Below are 16,958 nucleotides of genomic sequence, written 5' to 3'. Positions count from 1 at the left end.
TTTCTCCTTTTTCTGATAATTCCCATGCCATTTTTTCTTTATTCTTAATAAAACGTTGTGTTAAACTTTATACATCATCAAGAGCAGTAGAAGTATGCTTTCCAAGTTTTCTAGGCTTCATAGCAATTTCAGCCTGGCCATGTTGTCATTAAACATTTCTGCAAAACTCTCATTTGCTTTAAGGGAAACAGTACCAGATTGATTTTTGTTTTGTTATTCTATCACTTTAGCTTCAAAATGTGCTTTCATTTGTATAATATGAATCAATTCAGCTTAGTTGTGCACTGGCCTTAGGTTGTCAGGTGAGTCCTTTGTGCTGATTCCTTTTCGTGTCTCCACCTGGAGCTCTGCACATGTCTGGCAGCAGAAGTTGCTCCACTATGATAGAAGGAAGTCACACTTCAGTCCTTTACTATAGAATACTGTGTAAATAAGAGATAACACTTGTTCACTTGTCACATAGCTTGAAGAAACACATTGTCTTTTTAAAGTATTAAGATGGGAACCACTATTCACAAATAAATGTCTAAGACTTTTAAGAGTCTTTCCATTTTTAGGGGAAAAGTCAAAGATGAGCAAAGTCTTATAAGTTATTAGGGTAAGTTGCGAGTACCACTCACAGTGTTTTGCAAATGTGGCTCACATTTTAAGTATTGTTTGGCAAGTTTGATATGGTATCTGATAGACTTGGTCAAATCCCTGATTTACAAGGAGAGCCATCCACCAAAATCAGGGTTTATGAAAGTCTAAGAATTGATTGCATACTGTTTAGTAGATATTGATTCATCTGATGCCGTTTTAAAATATAATTTATTTCATAATTTTATGCTGAAAAATGTAAAGAATGGCTGTACCATGCCACGATATGCAATTACTCGCTATGACCTTGATTTCCATACTCCATATCTGAACACTGGCGAGCAAATAAAAATATCTTCCCCTGAAACACTGAAATGCGCAATTGCTACAGTGATCAAGGAAGAGAGTAAGGAGTATTTTTTTCCAAACTTGGAACATTTTATTTTGTTATTGATAATTTTCTGAGTTATCTCTGTAGAAAGAAAAGCTTTCCTTATTTGCCTTTTCAGAGCTGTTTTACAGAGCTGGATGTCGGTCCTTGTTCATCAAAAACAGGAACCACAGGCACCTATCAGGGAACCTGTCTCAGAAATCCTGTTTTAGCAAAGCTTTATAGAATGACTGTGGATTCCACAAGAGGCTTTCAAAGCTTTACTGGCTTATTTCTGTTGGACAAATTCACGTAAATAACAAAACCCTAGTTTAATTTCACCAGGTCAGATTTGTAAATGCTGATTCATAGGGTTTGCTTTGTCCTTGATCCAGAAACACTTTTTCTGGCTACAGCAGAGCATTAGTACTCAGGCTACATCCTAAGCATTAGCACTGTAAGACTTAATCCACCTGTACACTTGTTCCTTCACTGCAAGGACATGAGTAAATTATGCACATCTGAGGACACCCTGTAAATACAAACATTCAATGACATTAATAAAATTTTGGGTTCCACAAAGATTTTATGATATTATTCAGGATTCTTTTGTCTGATCAGGAATATTCATATCAGTAAGAGGTAGAAAGAAGATATGTGTATCTGATGGTAATAGCGGACCTGGAGTAATATACCAAGTTGGCTAGATACACTGCTGGTATTGTTAACGTTCACCAGGACTCCAACTAGGAGATCAGGAGAAAACAGTACTTGTTCAGAATCTGGGGAATGGGAACAGAGTAGTATATTTGGAAATCAGGACTTAAAATCAAGTCAGGTCAGGAGAAAAGAATGGAAAGAATGTGGGGCACATTTTCACATGAGACTAAAAGTACAGAGTCAAAACATGGTAGGTAAAGTAAGGGGGGAAGAAAGGATCATGTATGCATGCCTGTGGTGCCTAAGCAGAGGTTATTGCAACTGAGACCTTTTGTTACAGCTTACCATATTTATTATTTTGTAACTACAGCTCAGCATAGGCATGACTGAACATCTGGGATACCCCTTCTCTGCTTTGATCACTCCTACATTACCTGCTGCACATAAATGTAAGCAGATCATTCAGGAAAGAGGGAAGAGCTACAAAGCTCTTGATATCAGCAACATTCAGTAAGAAAAGACTTGACCACAGGAAGATGTTGTTTCAGCATTTCTTTCCAATCTCTTCTATAGCAGGGAGATGAAGCAGCAGGGATCGCTGACATGTTTTCACTGAGCTAAAGTTAAGGGGTGAGCACTAACTAGACAGAGCAAAATTTTAGGAGAAAAAAAAAGGTGTTTGTAAGTAAGTAAAGCCATTAATGAAATGGACAGCCTATTTGCTTAAGGATAAAAAGCTAAACCAGTTAGTTATCCATTCTGTTTAATGTATGTTTTATAGTGAACAAAAGACTGAGGAAGACTCTTCTACTGAAAGGCAAATAACCAGCTATCATCTCAAGGACTTAATAAGCCTTTCATTGCTGCAAGGTCCACATTGTGAATATAATGATCTTATTTACTTATCATTAATCTTGGATTATTATCTTAGTAATGCATACCATTAGCTACTTTAATCTTACATTACATTAATCTTGATATTTGTGTCTGTATTGTATTGAAATGTAAATAGTGATGGTTAGTGATTTAATTCTACTTGAGCAGTCACATGCCTTGCAAAAAACTCTAAAGAAATTAAGACAGCGTCTTTATAATACCTGTGCATGCAGTGATTAATACTTTGTAATTGGGTATGTTTTATCTCACTAATATTAAACATAAAGCAGAAACTTGTTCTGGTAAGTGAATAGAATAAATCAACTACATGTTTTTGTTTTCATAGCTAATTCTGTAATATTTCATTATCACAACTGTTGGCTAAAAAGGAAGTTTTCTGCAAGACCTGCACGATGTTTATCATATAACTGGCACTTTGTAAATAGTTAAACAATGAAAAGATTTATCATTTTTGCAGCAGTGACCACAGTTCCTTCTTCTTTTGTACATATGGCACCACATCTCTTTGGATGTAAGGTAGACAGAAGGCCTTAGCAGATATCTATGAAACAGTCAAAACACCTTGATTTAAAAAAAAATAAATATTAAAAACAGAGACAAAGAGATCTTTTACACTACTGGTAGGCAAGTGCAAGTATCCTGACATGGAAATGAGTTGGTTATATTGTTTCATGCTTCCCACAACAGTGATTTAATCGGTCCAGACAGTAGGTCTCTTAAATGACCAGTGTCAGTCCTCTTTGGAGTTTTAGTATGCTTGATCCTTGTGCAGTAATTGCTGTTGTAAGCATTTTACAGCCTTTGCCAGGATGGCTTCTTTCCACATCCTGACTTTATCATTCTCTTCTGCTTTAAATATTTCTACAAAAGTACAGTCTGTCCCAAAGGTTAGTTCAGTCTGACATGCCGCAAATTTCTCTTTATACTCCTTCCCTCTTTACAGAGTGAGTGTTCTGTACTATTATGCAGAGCTATCCTCTTACAACTCCTCTCTAATAAAACACCAGATTTCAGTTAATACTGAATAGACTTATTAGATCTACTCTTTCGTTGCAGCCCCTGCATGACTTTTGAGAAACCATTTATTTAAGTTAGTGCATTGTTTTAATCTTATCCAAAGATACATGCACAATGTGAAGAATGGCACTTGAGGTTGCAGTAGTTCATCTCTTCCTGTCCTTCTTGGAGTCTGTGTTGTTACCTTATTGCCGCGCTTTGAGCAGCCCTCCAATTTCTGTTTTTCTAACAGTTTGGTTCCCCCAACAGTGCTCATACTTGTGATAAAACATTTTTTTTCTCCTCATTTTTTTCTCTCACAGTTTTGTCTTCTACACACAGTTTCTCTCTGTATCAGATTTTCTTTTTTCCTATTAAGTTTTTTTCTTAGCATTGATGCACCCAATGGTGCATAACCAGTTTAGATTGCTCTCATATCAGATCTATTGACTTTCAGGCTACCTTCTTATTCCCAGTTCAGCTATCAGTGCAGCTATCAAAGCTGCACAGGTATCTTCAACAATTTTCTTGCATACTGCCCCACTCAACTGCTCCAACCCATTGCTCCCTCAGGAAAATATTTGGAACTACACTTCCAATTTGAAATAGAGAGTTGGAAGATGTTATTACTTGGCTTGGTAGAGTGTCATCCATATAGTATATTTTAACTTACATTTCAAAATGAAAAATTATTTTAAACTAAAAAAAGACACTCTTCATTTTGAACATGTCAAATGACATGTTTCAAGGATTTCAACATGTTTTCCAACATTTGTTCGAGTTGAGATATTAATCAAATCTGGCCCTTTCCTCTGAACAGTCTGTTCCAAGGAAGTGTCAAAAATTTCATGACAAACTGTCTGGAAAGCAAAAGCAAAATATTGTGTAGGGATTTTTCCTTCTTTTCCTCTTCTGTTTAAAATAAAACCTCTAAAACTATCTACTAGCCTGTCCTTACTCTCCTGGAATACTCAATGGTGAGCCAGTTGCATGAGCTGTTTCAGAACCAGTGCTAGCAGTATGCTACTATTTATTTCCTTTCTAGCTTATGCTTTGTGTGCTGAATTTCTGGAGTAAACTTTTGTAACTGAAATATAAATGCTTGAGATATCTAAGCTTATAATAAACTGAAATACTGACAGAGCCTGAACTATGGTGCCCAAATTGTAGTGCTTGAAAAGCAGAAAAATAGAATCAAGAGCCTCTAAACTACTCTAAATTATAGTCTATCCATTTTTCTATAGGGCAATCACAAGACTATTTAAGTAGAATAATAGATTCCCAGCAATGAGATATTTGTAATTAAAATTAAGCATATCAGGATCATGTCATCACAGTTTTTACAGTCAAGTACGTGTTATTAAAGATGTTGTATCCTCATTGTTACATTTTCCTTAAAAACAGTTTTGCTCTTCATATGAGTTGTTTTCTTGAAAGTGCTGCCCATTTTCAGAAGCTTGAAATTGTCATCATTCTTGGAGAAAACATGTATATGTTTATGCATATTGAATGTAGGTGTGTGAACACACATGCACATACATGCATGTACTCACACCTATTTATTACTTCTACAGTAAGCCTTCTGGCTTCAGAACAGTTCATTGCACAAGTTCTAGGTAATAAATGAGTTGTTTATTACTTACTGTACATATCTGTTTTCAGCAAATTGAAAATGAATTGAATAATAGGTTGTGAGTAGAGCATTGTATTAGTATATTTATCACAGAGCTGTGACTGCACTGCAGCAGACCTGCTAATTCATTGGCACATCCTTGCTTTTGATGTCTTTAAAGTAGAGTACAACACTCATTATATTGCAATTTATAAAAATGTTTCAGGGCTTCTATAAAAGAATAAAATACTGATGTGCACTAAGGACACACACAAAGGACAGGGGCATAAGTCAGTTGAACCTATATGCTTCATATTTTATCCATGATATTTTAGCTGAGCATATTGCTGTTTGTGGTAGATGGTGGAATCGCCACAGTAAAGGAGAAAAAACAGATTGTGTAGATTTTAGCAAGTGATATAAAAATGCTCCATAATGATATGGAGGAGAATAGTGTAGTGTAAAAAGATAAGTCATTTCTCTGTTACTATTTATTATCATTTTTGTTCCTGATGACTGCAATGATAAGAAAGAGGAAACTCCACTGTGACAACACCCTGTGTTATAAATTAAAATCCCTTTTCTGATCCAAAAACCTTGCAAATGAAAAAGATGGCAAATGTGAATAGAGAAAGGGGAAAGGGTTACAAGTGAATATGCACATTACATTGCCTCTAATGAATGGTGAACACACATCATTAAGGTTTGTGGTTGTATGGGTCAGCTCAGGGAGAGTGTTCCATGTGAAATAAATAAACCACGTGTGAATGCCATCTACATCTGATTCATTCATGGTTGATCCAAGTCAAATTTCAGTTCATGACTCAGAGAACCTAGTCTATATGTCCTTGCCAATATTTAGCAAACTAGGAGTCTGCGAAGATGTGCAGCAAGAAGAGCATGCTGACCTCAGCTGTTCCTCTATGGTACAGTGGGATAACTAAAAGTCTTGTTAGGTTTATTTTTGCTCCACCGAGAAATAAAGAAGATTGGAGTTTCTTTCAGAGGCAGGAGAAGTTAGTGTCCTTGAGTTATGTCTTCTGCTGGGGATTTAATAATGAAACTGGCACTTATACCAGTTGTCATTAATAAATGTCTCAGAAGCATTAACCTCCATTTCACATTTGCTTCATTGTATAGACTGTGTGTTTTGCTTTACTGCCAAGACTATGTTTTTGTTTTGAAGGGGAAAAACCTTCACTGTTTAGGCAGAAAGTGTTTCCTACAAAGCTTACAGAGCAGACTCTTCCGGTCATATGGTTACTGGAACCATCCACTATCCAACCATCCAACCATCCAAAATTTATAATCTAAATATTAATGCAAGATCCACAGTTTCTGTCAAGACATCAGGACTTACACTAGCTTTACCTCCAAATCAGTGCTTGTAAGATAATTGATCTTCTAGGGAAGCTTCCAGATTGTGTCTATCACAGTGAAGGAAGTGGCCAGATTCCTGACAGTAATGATGGTAAAGACTAAAATACAAAAAGATGGTGTTTTAGCTGAATCACAAGTCATTCATGCCAGGCAAGTAAAAGACCACTTGCTGTTGCGAGTTTTTTAGGAGTACCACCATTTTGTAGCATTTTTAAAAAAATCGTTTAGGCAATCTGCACTTTACAAGATCAGCATCACTTTAGCGGTGCTAAATCATGTTTTACCTCAAGTTTCATTTAAACCACAATGCCATAATAACAGCTGGGACATTGACTTTCAGTATGTTCAACTCAAAACCTACCAGTTAAGAAATGCAGCTCCATCTCATTATGTCATAGCCAGACTACTAAAATAGGATGCTGAGCCAAGACCATACTTATATTGATAGTAGTTGATGGCATCTTATATCTCTATGACCATCAAAGTGATTAATATGGTATAAATTTGCAAAGCGAGACATATTTAATACGTTGTGCTTTTTGCATAGGATGCATCAGGATTTTTATCACCTATTTGAGGATCAAAATGAGATAGCTGTTGTCACTCATTAAAACACTAGGGACCAAAACAAGTAATGCAAAAGATAAGATCTGTTATGGTGTGCACCAAGGAGTGGAGAAGTGTCATATCCAAGGGCTATGACAGCCCATGCCCACTTTTGATTGACGCAGCAAGGGGCTTTTAATACAAAATCATCCATCAGTTGTATAACCATCTTTATTACTGAGTAATTCTTTACATTATGGGAAGAAACATAAAGATTTCTAATTATCAGTTCTTTATTCCCCAAAAGATAAATTTAGGAGTAAACTCATTTAAAACAAAGCTCTATAAAATTCTGTATCTGCCTGGTGATTCAATGCATGATCACTTGTGTTTATTAGAGAGGAATATAGTAGTCACTGTTCTGTATTATTTAGACTGCTCACTGGTCTATGTACTCTAATAATTATAATCTTCTAAAGAACAAGAGAAACTTTCTCCAAATGTTTAACATGGATTATAAAGTGAAGTTGATGTAATAAAATCTCTGGAGCTGTATTTGATTCAAGCTATAAAATGCGGAAGTAATAAATAATTAACAAGACACCAAAGAATCAATTTTATGGTTTGTTCTCAAGCCCAGCCAGTATGTTCTTCTTTACCTATTTGAAATAGTGAAAGAGAGGTGGTTACATGAATACAGAATTAATCCAGTCAGATTTTGAACAGGGTAATACTTGAAAAGGTTTAAAGATTCCTTCAGAAACCTAGTGAGTAAAAACCATGAGATTCTTCTGGGGATTCTCAGTGCTTAACACATCTTCTCATATCCCCAGGAGGGCTGAATTGTGCTGAATTGTGACTAACTGCCCCTTCTTCTACTGAAGAACTGCCCTTCTTGTCTAAATAATAAACTCAAATACACCAGTCCAAAAAAATTTTACACAGAATAGCTCTCATCTGCTCTAGAAATCCTTAACCTGGTTACTAACTAGGCAAAGCTCTTCACAGGGTGATGAAAAAAGTTAAATAAAAACCCATTGGGGATAGATCATATTTAGTAGCTGGCCTTTCATAACAGTTTATTCTTCCTTTTGTTTTGACCCATTTAACAGACTTAAGATAGTATTTAAGAAAGATGCAGATGTTCTTATTTACACCAGCTGAAGACCTGGCCCTGAGTTTGCCAACTGAAACATTGTGCAACAGAAATTGTCTTTTTAATCCAACCTGATTTGTTTATTTATGAATTTGCGGTTTTATCCTCTACCTCTGTAAGATTATCACAGCATAGTCCAGTTTGCAGCTTGGGGACTGGACGTAGTCCATGGGCCATTTCCACCTAGTTTATCTTGTTGTTCCCTCCCCCTGCCCCAGAGGAGATGGAGAATAGCTAAACAAGTGCTGCCCAATACACCATTTCCTCCTGCCGCAGCTCCACACAGAGCTGATCTCCTGTTAACATGGAGCAATTGCTAGGAACTGACAGAAGACATACCAGGGCTGGGAAATTCCCTCTTGTTAGCAGCTGCAGTAGATTCACTCTCCCCTGCTTTGCTTTAGCAAAAGTGTCAACAGTTTGGGTTGGACAGAGGAAGATGTTCAGCCATCAGCCACCGTAGATCCTAGGTTATGAATAACAGGTGCAGGAGGTTTTCTGCAACAAATGCAGAAAAATGGATTATCCAGCTTCTGCGATTGCTGATGTGTGGAACCAGCGTGATTTCATTTTAAGGAGCTAATCTGTGAAGTGCTCTGAAAATTAAAAGCGGTAGAAAAGAAAGGAATAATAAGTCTCTATGTTGTCATACACAAAATAAAAACTGCATAAATCCAAGAGGATCGCTTAATCCAGATGAGTTAACTGTGGTATTTTTCTTTATGCATTAGTTCTTCATTAATCATTCTAATGCAAACAGCTTAGAATAGCATCTTGTTGGTCTGAAGATAACACTGAAAAACTGTTCGGCAGCCTTTTCTAGGAATATGCCCTAAAGGAACTTTGCTTAACCAAATGTCACTGCATATTTTAATATTGATTTGCTCTTTGTAAATCTGAGTCTTTAAAAGTCCCAAGCATTTTGTTTTGATCTCATGACAGAACAAGTTTGATAACGTCCACCAAAGAAACATGAAGGCCTTGTATTACAGTTAGTGATAAAGAAAGGCTAGGTCCTTCTTGGTTCAGGAAGGATTGTTTAGTTCCGCCAATGTTAATTATATGTATCTGTGCACACTTACGTTAGAAGTCAGCAGCAAATGAAACTAGTTTGGAAACTATTGTGAATCTGAATTAATTTTGCAGTCTCTCCCACCTGCCCTTTGTGTTGCCTCGCATATGAGATCCAAATCCTGTTGCTGAAAATCTCAAAGTCACTTTAAACACTTGTTACATTGTAAGAAATAATAAAGAATCTTAAAGGTCAGATCAGCTGTTTTTACTTTTATTTAGGACACTCTGAAAATCAGGGACTCTCTATGGAATGGGTAATTTTAGTCTGATGTTGGTAGAGAGGGACTCTGCAATAGCAATGTATCCTTAATCGGATTATTTTATTGTTATATACCACTTTTACCATGACAAGTGGAATGCATTCTGTTGCTCATTAAAGAGCACTATCGCTGCCAGCAGACAGATGCATATGTTTAGAATATTTTTGTGATTTTGTTACTAGTTTACAGTAGGTCTTACAAATTATTTTCCTTGTAGTGTTACAAGATTGTTTTCTAGATCTAATCTGCCATGGTCTGCTTGAGCAGTCAGGTGACCCTGTACAGGAAAAAAAGGTTAAATTTTAAACACATTTTAATAGTCTTTGTGTGGGTGTGAATGAAGGTACATAGTGACAGAACATTGTACTCAACAAGGATAGCAGTATGCATTTTGAAGGATCTTTGCAAGAAATGGTGATAAAGGGTATGGATTTTAAAGAGATGTTTGGAGGCGATAAAAAGGGCAACTAATGGAAAAATACTGTAAGACCATTCAAAACAAACTGATGATGGTTAGTTCTGAGGCAGAGAAATGGACAAAAAAGCAGAACAGAAACAATCTGGGAGAGAAATGAGAGGTGAGGTGTGAGCAGGAGCAAGATTAGATACGAATTTGATGATGAGAAGGAAAAGATTGAATTTCATGTTAAGAATAATTCAACCCGGGTTATTTTCCATTGCAAAAAGCCTTTAACATTTTGTCCTGCTCTACAGAAATTCTCATGCTGTCATTATCACTGTAGCATTTGAGTTCTTTTCAGTACAGTAGTGGCAATATGTGTCAAATATCTCTCGTGTGTAGTTCATTCCTTCCTTTTCATCTCTCAGGTGGAGGAGTAATTGCACAGGTGAGTGTTTTGTTTTGGTGGTGTTACTTGGCTTGGTTGTTTCTAATTTACATATACAGAGAGCTAGTTTATATTTAGGTTATATCTACACACAAGCTGTATTTTGCACTTAGGCTAGAGATGGGAAGTATAAAGGGGAAGCAGGAAAGGAAAAGGCGGGGAAAAAAGGGAAAGGTCTGTGTTATACAGCAGAGAATAGTGAGATTTGTGATCATTCTTCAGTCTTGAGAGACTTTATGTAACAGTCTATGTGTGGCCATCTGGACATTTGGCTTCCTGCACAAAATAACTTTTTATCTTCCTGCTCAAATGAACTCTAAACCTAAGAGTTGGAGTCAATTACTATACACCTCGGGCACAATTTGCCTGGGGAAGCTAGTTAATGTATTAAGTATCCCTGCCATGGGGGATATAGTCCTCTAAAAAGACTGATGTAGTGACCAAGACCTGTTGACTTACAGAGGTTAAATAGCACAGTCACAACACTAAGAAAATGTAGTCACACAATGAGAAATCAAGAGATTGAAAGAAATGCTTTCTGTTTCTTATGGGATATGAAAATACCTGGATTAGAAAGGAGTCTGGAGAGGTCTCTGAGGCCATTCTCCTGCCTTCAGGCAGGACCAAATATACTTAAGTCATTCCTGATGTATGTTATTTCAAGTTGTTCTTAAAATACCTTTTACCACTAATGAACTTCATTGCTTCTTTGCCCATTCCCTGTGGAAATTTATAACAGTTTGTAACCTTCCTGTTTCCAACAACTTTTTGCACAGTTGAAAATCAGCCATTGCTCACTTCTGCTGAACATAGTATGAGGATTTCTTCATGGGTCTTTCATATCACTCTCCTGCTTATACGCACATTATGAGATCCCTTTTTCTTCTTTTTTTGTTTTTCTTGTTGGCAATAATATGATGGGTTGGGATCACTGTATGTATGTGGAATTCCCCAGATCCATTTTTGCGGAATTGCTGTCTGGAAGGACTCTTCCCCCACACCCCAGTCATTCCTACCTCAGTGTTGGATTTCTCACATGCTCTGGTTGTATTAAATGTCTTGTATTTCAATCTAGTTTATCAAAATGTTTTCTGTTTACAGTCCTCAAAAGAACAGCCTCTCCCAGTTTCGTATCTTCATGGAGAAGAAACACCTCATATCCATCCAAATTCATTTGGTACAGGCAGTTCTCTATATGTCTCTGGCAGAGGCAGGGGGGCTTAGGCCAGATATCTCATTCTGCTCCTGGTTGCCGTATTTCCTTGGGACTCACAGACTATTCCCTGTGATCTGACATCTGTATATTCACTCATGTGATGGGGGAAAGACCCTTAGTAAAGACGGCAGGTGGAAGTAGCCTAATTGACAATAAAATAGTATGTCTGAACCACAGTGCAGTTTTTGGTTGCTCCAAAGATGCATTTGGGAAAAACAGTGTTTGCTGCAGACTATGTGAGCATCCTGTTCCCAGTTTTCTCACTTGGACAGTCTAGGGGTAGGGAGAAGCTTAGTGGTTTACTAGGTATTTGTATATAGCACCTTTGAGGAAATGTTAAAGCTTCAAGCAATGTTAAACCTTCAGTGCATGGGTAGACTATTTGTATTCCTTGCGCAAAGTATATCTGGGCAGACAGTGAGGAAAAAAGTGTAACATGGAAAAAAGAGATATTCTAGAGGATACAGTTACAATATTTAAGATAAAAGGAGGTGAAAGTCTGTGAGTTGACTCCTGCCACAGCTGAAAGCAAGGCAACAATATCTATACCAGTTATTATGGAGGAATATTATTCAGATTAAATATTGCCAATGAATCAGCAAATAACAAAGAAATTAAGGAATAGCAATTACTTAGGATGATAACAGAGTAAGCAGGCACCAACAATACACCAAAACTAATTAGATAATAATTGGGAAAACAGCCTTGTTTCATAATACTAACATGTCATATTGCAGCCCTGGGGGGGGAAAAAAAAGCATGTTTTTGTATTATGAGGTGACAGGGTTAACCTCATGTAATTTAACAAATGGAAAGAGAGAGATCCAGATCACTAGACACCTATTAATCTGACTTTAGTAGTCTTACTAAGCTTTTGAAGAAATGGAGGAAAGAGTAATTCAATACCTGGAAGTAAATGGAAGGTAGAGTAAAATGCAGCAGACTTCTATCAGCAGTTGATTGTTCAGGATTAACTTGATCTCCTTCTCTGATAAAGCACAGTAGTTTTTTCTCAGACAGGAGAAATGCAATAGATCTAGTTTGTCAGATGTCAATAAAACATTTTATATACTGTAATGATGGAAATTATTAGCTAAACTAGGGAAGATGGGGTTTGAGAGATGAATTGCAAAGTGACTTGTGAACTGGCAAATGGAATTCCCTCACAATTTACACTGGCTGAGAGATTAGAGTTGCTCAGAGATCAGTGCCAGAGCTGATACTGTTAATGCTTCGACCTTGGTTCAAAATTAGGAATATCTTGACGAAATATGCTGATGATACAGATTCAGACTAGAAAAAAAAGCAGAGAGATTTGGATGACACCATGGAAGTTAATAGTACAGAGTAATGCTGTTAGCAACAATAACAAGAATTTCAGTATAAAGATGGAGCTCATTGGTTGGACGTGATTGAGGAGAAGAAGGATGGGAAAGTACTGAAGGTATTTAATACGTATTGAGCAATCTCAGGATGACTTTGAGCCTCTATTCTGAGGCAGTCAGGAAAATGCTTTATATAAAGCAAAATAATTTCAGTAGAGAAATACAAAAATGTTGATCAACTCTGAAATCACAAAACATTGGTAAGACCTCCTCCAGAATACTCATTAGATCACGAGTGCAAGTGGGAACAGAGCTATGAGGAAGAACAACAATAGAAAATCTATTTTCCAATGGGAGACTTGTTTTCATAAAAATACAGACTGAGAGAACTTATGATTGCTCTCTACAAAGTCATCAGATGTAAATCCCAAAGAAGAACACAAGTTGTTTAAGACACAAGTCAATGTTACTAAATAAAATACCAAACAAAACAGCATCTGTAAACTCTCTATGGCTAAATTTTGGGGTGGAAATTAAAAGAAATTATTAATAAGAATTGTGAAAATTTGTAATTTTTACATTCTGGTTACCTAAAATTTCCTATAAACTGTATTATAGTGGGTAAGGTTTGTCCAAAAAGTGGACAGATTAGCAGCAGATTATGTTACAGAAGTTTGCTAATGGATTTAATAGAAAATAAATCTTAAAATTCTATCTGATAAAATAAAGAAAATTGAGGGTGGAGGGAGGACTTAAGGAAATTATTCTATAGTTTGATTTAATGTCCAATTAGCACTAATATTAAGACATTATTTACTCCTTATTTCTAACTGCATCATATTTAGAACAGGGAAAAGTAGATGAGTAAAAAAGAGGTTTTGCAGATGCAGACTAGGCTAGGGCAACCATTGTACTAGAGGTATAAAATTAACATCAAGGAGTTTGCTGAATACCTCTGTTTTTATGACTTCATATGCTCCATTAATTGATACAGATAAATATCTGTTTTTCATATTTTCCTAGATTAAGTTGTTTAACTCAGTTATATAGTCAATAACGCAGTATCTTTACTAGTTATGCTACAATAAAAGTAACTTATACCGCACTAAAATGTGAAACTAGTTGCCAGCATTATGTGTGAGACTTGATATAAATAGCTGGCGAAATTCACATAGAAAAATGTTTAGTTTGGTCATTGGAAAAATAGTTTTAAAGTAATATATGTTCAAATGTAAATAAAGAAGAAAATACATCAAAAACAGTTATTTTGAAAGGCTGGAAAAAATACAAATCTGTATTCGGATTTAGGAACTTTTGTAGATGTTTATATCCTTGAATAAAAGTTACTTCTACGAGATTATTTTTAAAATGCCACTGCTCTCTGCCTTCCCTACTCTTGTACCCACCAGCTATGGATTCAGATAAATTGTAAATTATTTGGATGTTTAGAAATGTGCTATTATATGCTCTTGTTTTCTTCTGTGGTGTTGAGAACACAACATAAAGTAATCACTTATTAGCTGAATAGCAGTGATCAGCTCTATCTGTGCATTTAGCCTGCCACACTTACAAAACTAAATGAATTCACTTAAACCATGTTGAAAACATAATTTATTGAACTGTGATAATTGCCTCAGGTAGTTTCACTGTATTTTACTGTGAAAACAAAAACTTTAAATGCTTTGTTTCTTGCTTTAGAAGAGCATTTCTTTAAGCACTATTTTTAACCAAGCCAGTATTTTCTGATCTTTTTGAAAAAGAAAGAATGGGTACTATGTAGTACTTGAATACTACAGGCTGATATAGGATGTAAGACATCTATATTGTGTATATTCTGAGATACTTGTACTGGCATGCATAAAACCAAAAATCTTTTATAAATGCGAGTGCACAATATTCAAGTCTCTAATGCATATCATGACGTAGGTTATTCTTGGTAGTTGAGTCATATATGCCAATGCTGTTAATTGGAATTTGAGGAGATATGAGACTGCAAGCTTATTGGGAGTTCACCCAGATACCTTCAGCTTCAATAAATTGCTACATAGGAAAGAAAACCTGTCCTTGGGCGTTATTTAATAGAATATTGTTAACTGTCACAGGAATATGATGAACTTCAGATTTATCTTAGAGATAAGCATACTTAATTTGTAATGCATTTATGAAAATATTTTAATTTGTTTGTCTAATAGGGGGCCTCCTAATTTTTATCTTTAACGTCATAATAAAAAGGTGTAGTTCATAAATTAGGTTTGGCCAACTCAACATGAAAGAAAAGCTCCTTTAGTTCTTGATCAAAAATGCAGAGCCTGTACTGAGTCTGACTGTAACGAATTTAATAAGAAAAAAAAATATTCTTTGAAATAATATTTCAAAGCCCTCTCAAAGAAAAGAAATTTAATAGTTTCAAAGGTGAAAGTACATGATAATTCCCATTTTTAACTATTTTAATAGAAAAGAAACTGGCCAAACTCAAATCTTTGAAATCACATTTAAGTAATGTTTTGAACAATAAATATATGTTCTGCTATAACTTCTTTTTTGCTGTTCCACTTTGTCTTTTGCATTCCTTCCACTCTTCAGCAACAGTGTAGCTAGAGAGGAAAAGCAGGTGGGTGGGAGAAAGGTGAACAACACTTGCCGCAAATCCCTGTGAAGAAAAAACTTTTACAGCTTTTATACTGAAGCCTATTGTTTGTTTTAATAATGCAGCATTAGTAATTTCCATCCTAGCCAGCAGGCAATCTGCCTCCACTTTATCCCACTGCTGGCAACAGAAAGATAAATAGCAACTGACTGGCATTCTTTCTTTAACTTTCAGTCACTTGTGGGACTGGAGTCCTTGAGGCATGACACCACCTGCACAGCAGGAGGAGGTGTGACTTGTGATGTTCTTTTTGTTTTGACAGCTAAGTACCAGTCATACGTAGGTTAGAACCCTAATTTATGATGGGTGAATGTATTCCACCTTTATTGCGCTTTTTTTGCTGTTTGTAAAAAGGCTACAGCAGAGCCTCGATGAATCTCTTTTATGTAGTTTTGTGTTCAGATATAAATTCTGTTAATCTGCCTAAAATAACAAGGATTAATTACCAGGCAAGGACGTGATACACTGCTTGGGCAGCTCACAATTTAGCTGTGTGTAAATCTTGATGCTCATTTAGGTTTTTCTTTCTGTCTTTGCATCTCGTCCTGACAGGTGTGTGCCCAATCACTGTGAACATGGTGGCAAATGTACCCAGACGTGGGACAGCTTCAAGTGCACTTGTGATGGAACTGGATACAGTGGCGCAACTTGTCATAACTGTAAGCCATCCTGCAGCATTGAAATTGCAATGGAGTAGGGAAGACACTGATGTCTTTTGGTGGAGATAAAAAGTCAAAGTCTTCCTCTCTGGTTGTTAAAGATCCTAAAAAGTTATTTGAAAGGAGGTGTTGGCTTCATCATACTCCACCTTATCTACATAGGGATGTATTTATATAGCACTGTGCTGCACCATACAAGGGACCAAAGCAGTACAGCTGTCTTAGTTGGGTGTCCTGAGCAAACACATTCTCAGCAATTGCACACTAGAGTTTCAGATGGACACAGTGAATCTGCCCTAAGCTGTTGGGGAGAGCTGCTGACCGCGGCTAACTAGAGAGACACTCGTTCAGGTTGCCAATCCCGAAGTGTGTTTATATACTGATTATTGGCCATTCTAAAATCAGAATATTTACTCTGTTGTTGTGAGTTTCTTAAAAAAGAGCATTTCCTATGAGCTCCACATGCCCTACACTATTAAAGCACAGAAAAAAGAGAAAAAAGTACAGTTGCTCTTTTTATAGGTTCTCAACAATGTATGCAGAGTCAGCAGCATGTGTCTTCTGTTCCTTCTATTGTACACTACAAGTGGGATTTTCATCTGCGAAGTGTATCCTAAAATATCAAGAAGATGCAGAAAACATAGCCAGTCCTTACTTTTCTCCCTTTTTTCTTTAGCAAACAACCTCTTAATATTTAGGAGAGAGTAAAAATGCTTCTGAACAGGTGAAAAGT

The 16,958-nt window shown here is 36.3% G+C and overlaps 1 protein-coding gene across 1 annotated transcript in view; it reads left to right on the top strand.

The window, feature by feature from the left end:
• Window positions 1-16,958, top strand: part of CNTNAP2 (contactin associated protein 2) — a 1,193,181-nt gene that overhangs the window by 767,729 nt on the left and 408,494 nt on the right. Inside the window, exon 11 of the mRNA XM_072853401.1 lies at window positions 16,119-16,225. Coding sequence (XP_072709502.1) covers window positions 16,119-16,225 — 107 coding nt within the window. The remainder of the gene's footprint in view (window positions 1-16,118; window positions 16,226-16,958) is intronic.

This window comes from Ciconia boyciana, chromosome 2 (assembly GCF_034638445.1).
Source record: "Ciconia boyciana chromosome 2, ASM3463844v1, whole genome shotgun sequence".
NCBI classification, from domain to species: Eukaryota; Metazoa; Chordata; class Aves; order Ciconiiformes; family Ciconiidae; genus Ciconia; species Ciconia boyciana.
This window is presented reverse-complemented; position numbering and strand designations above follow the sequence as displayed.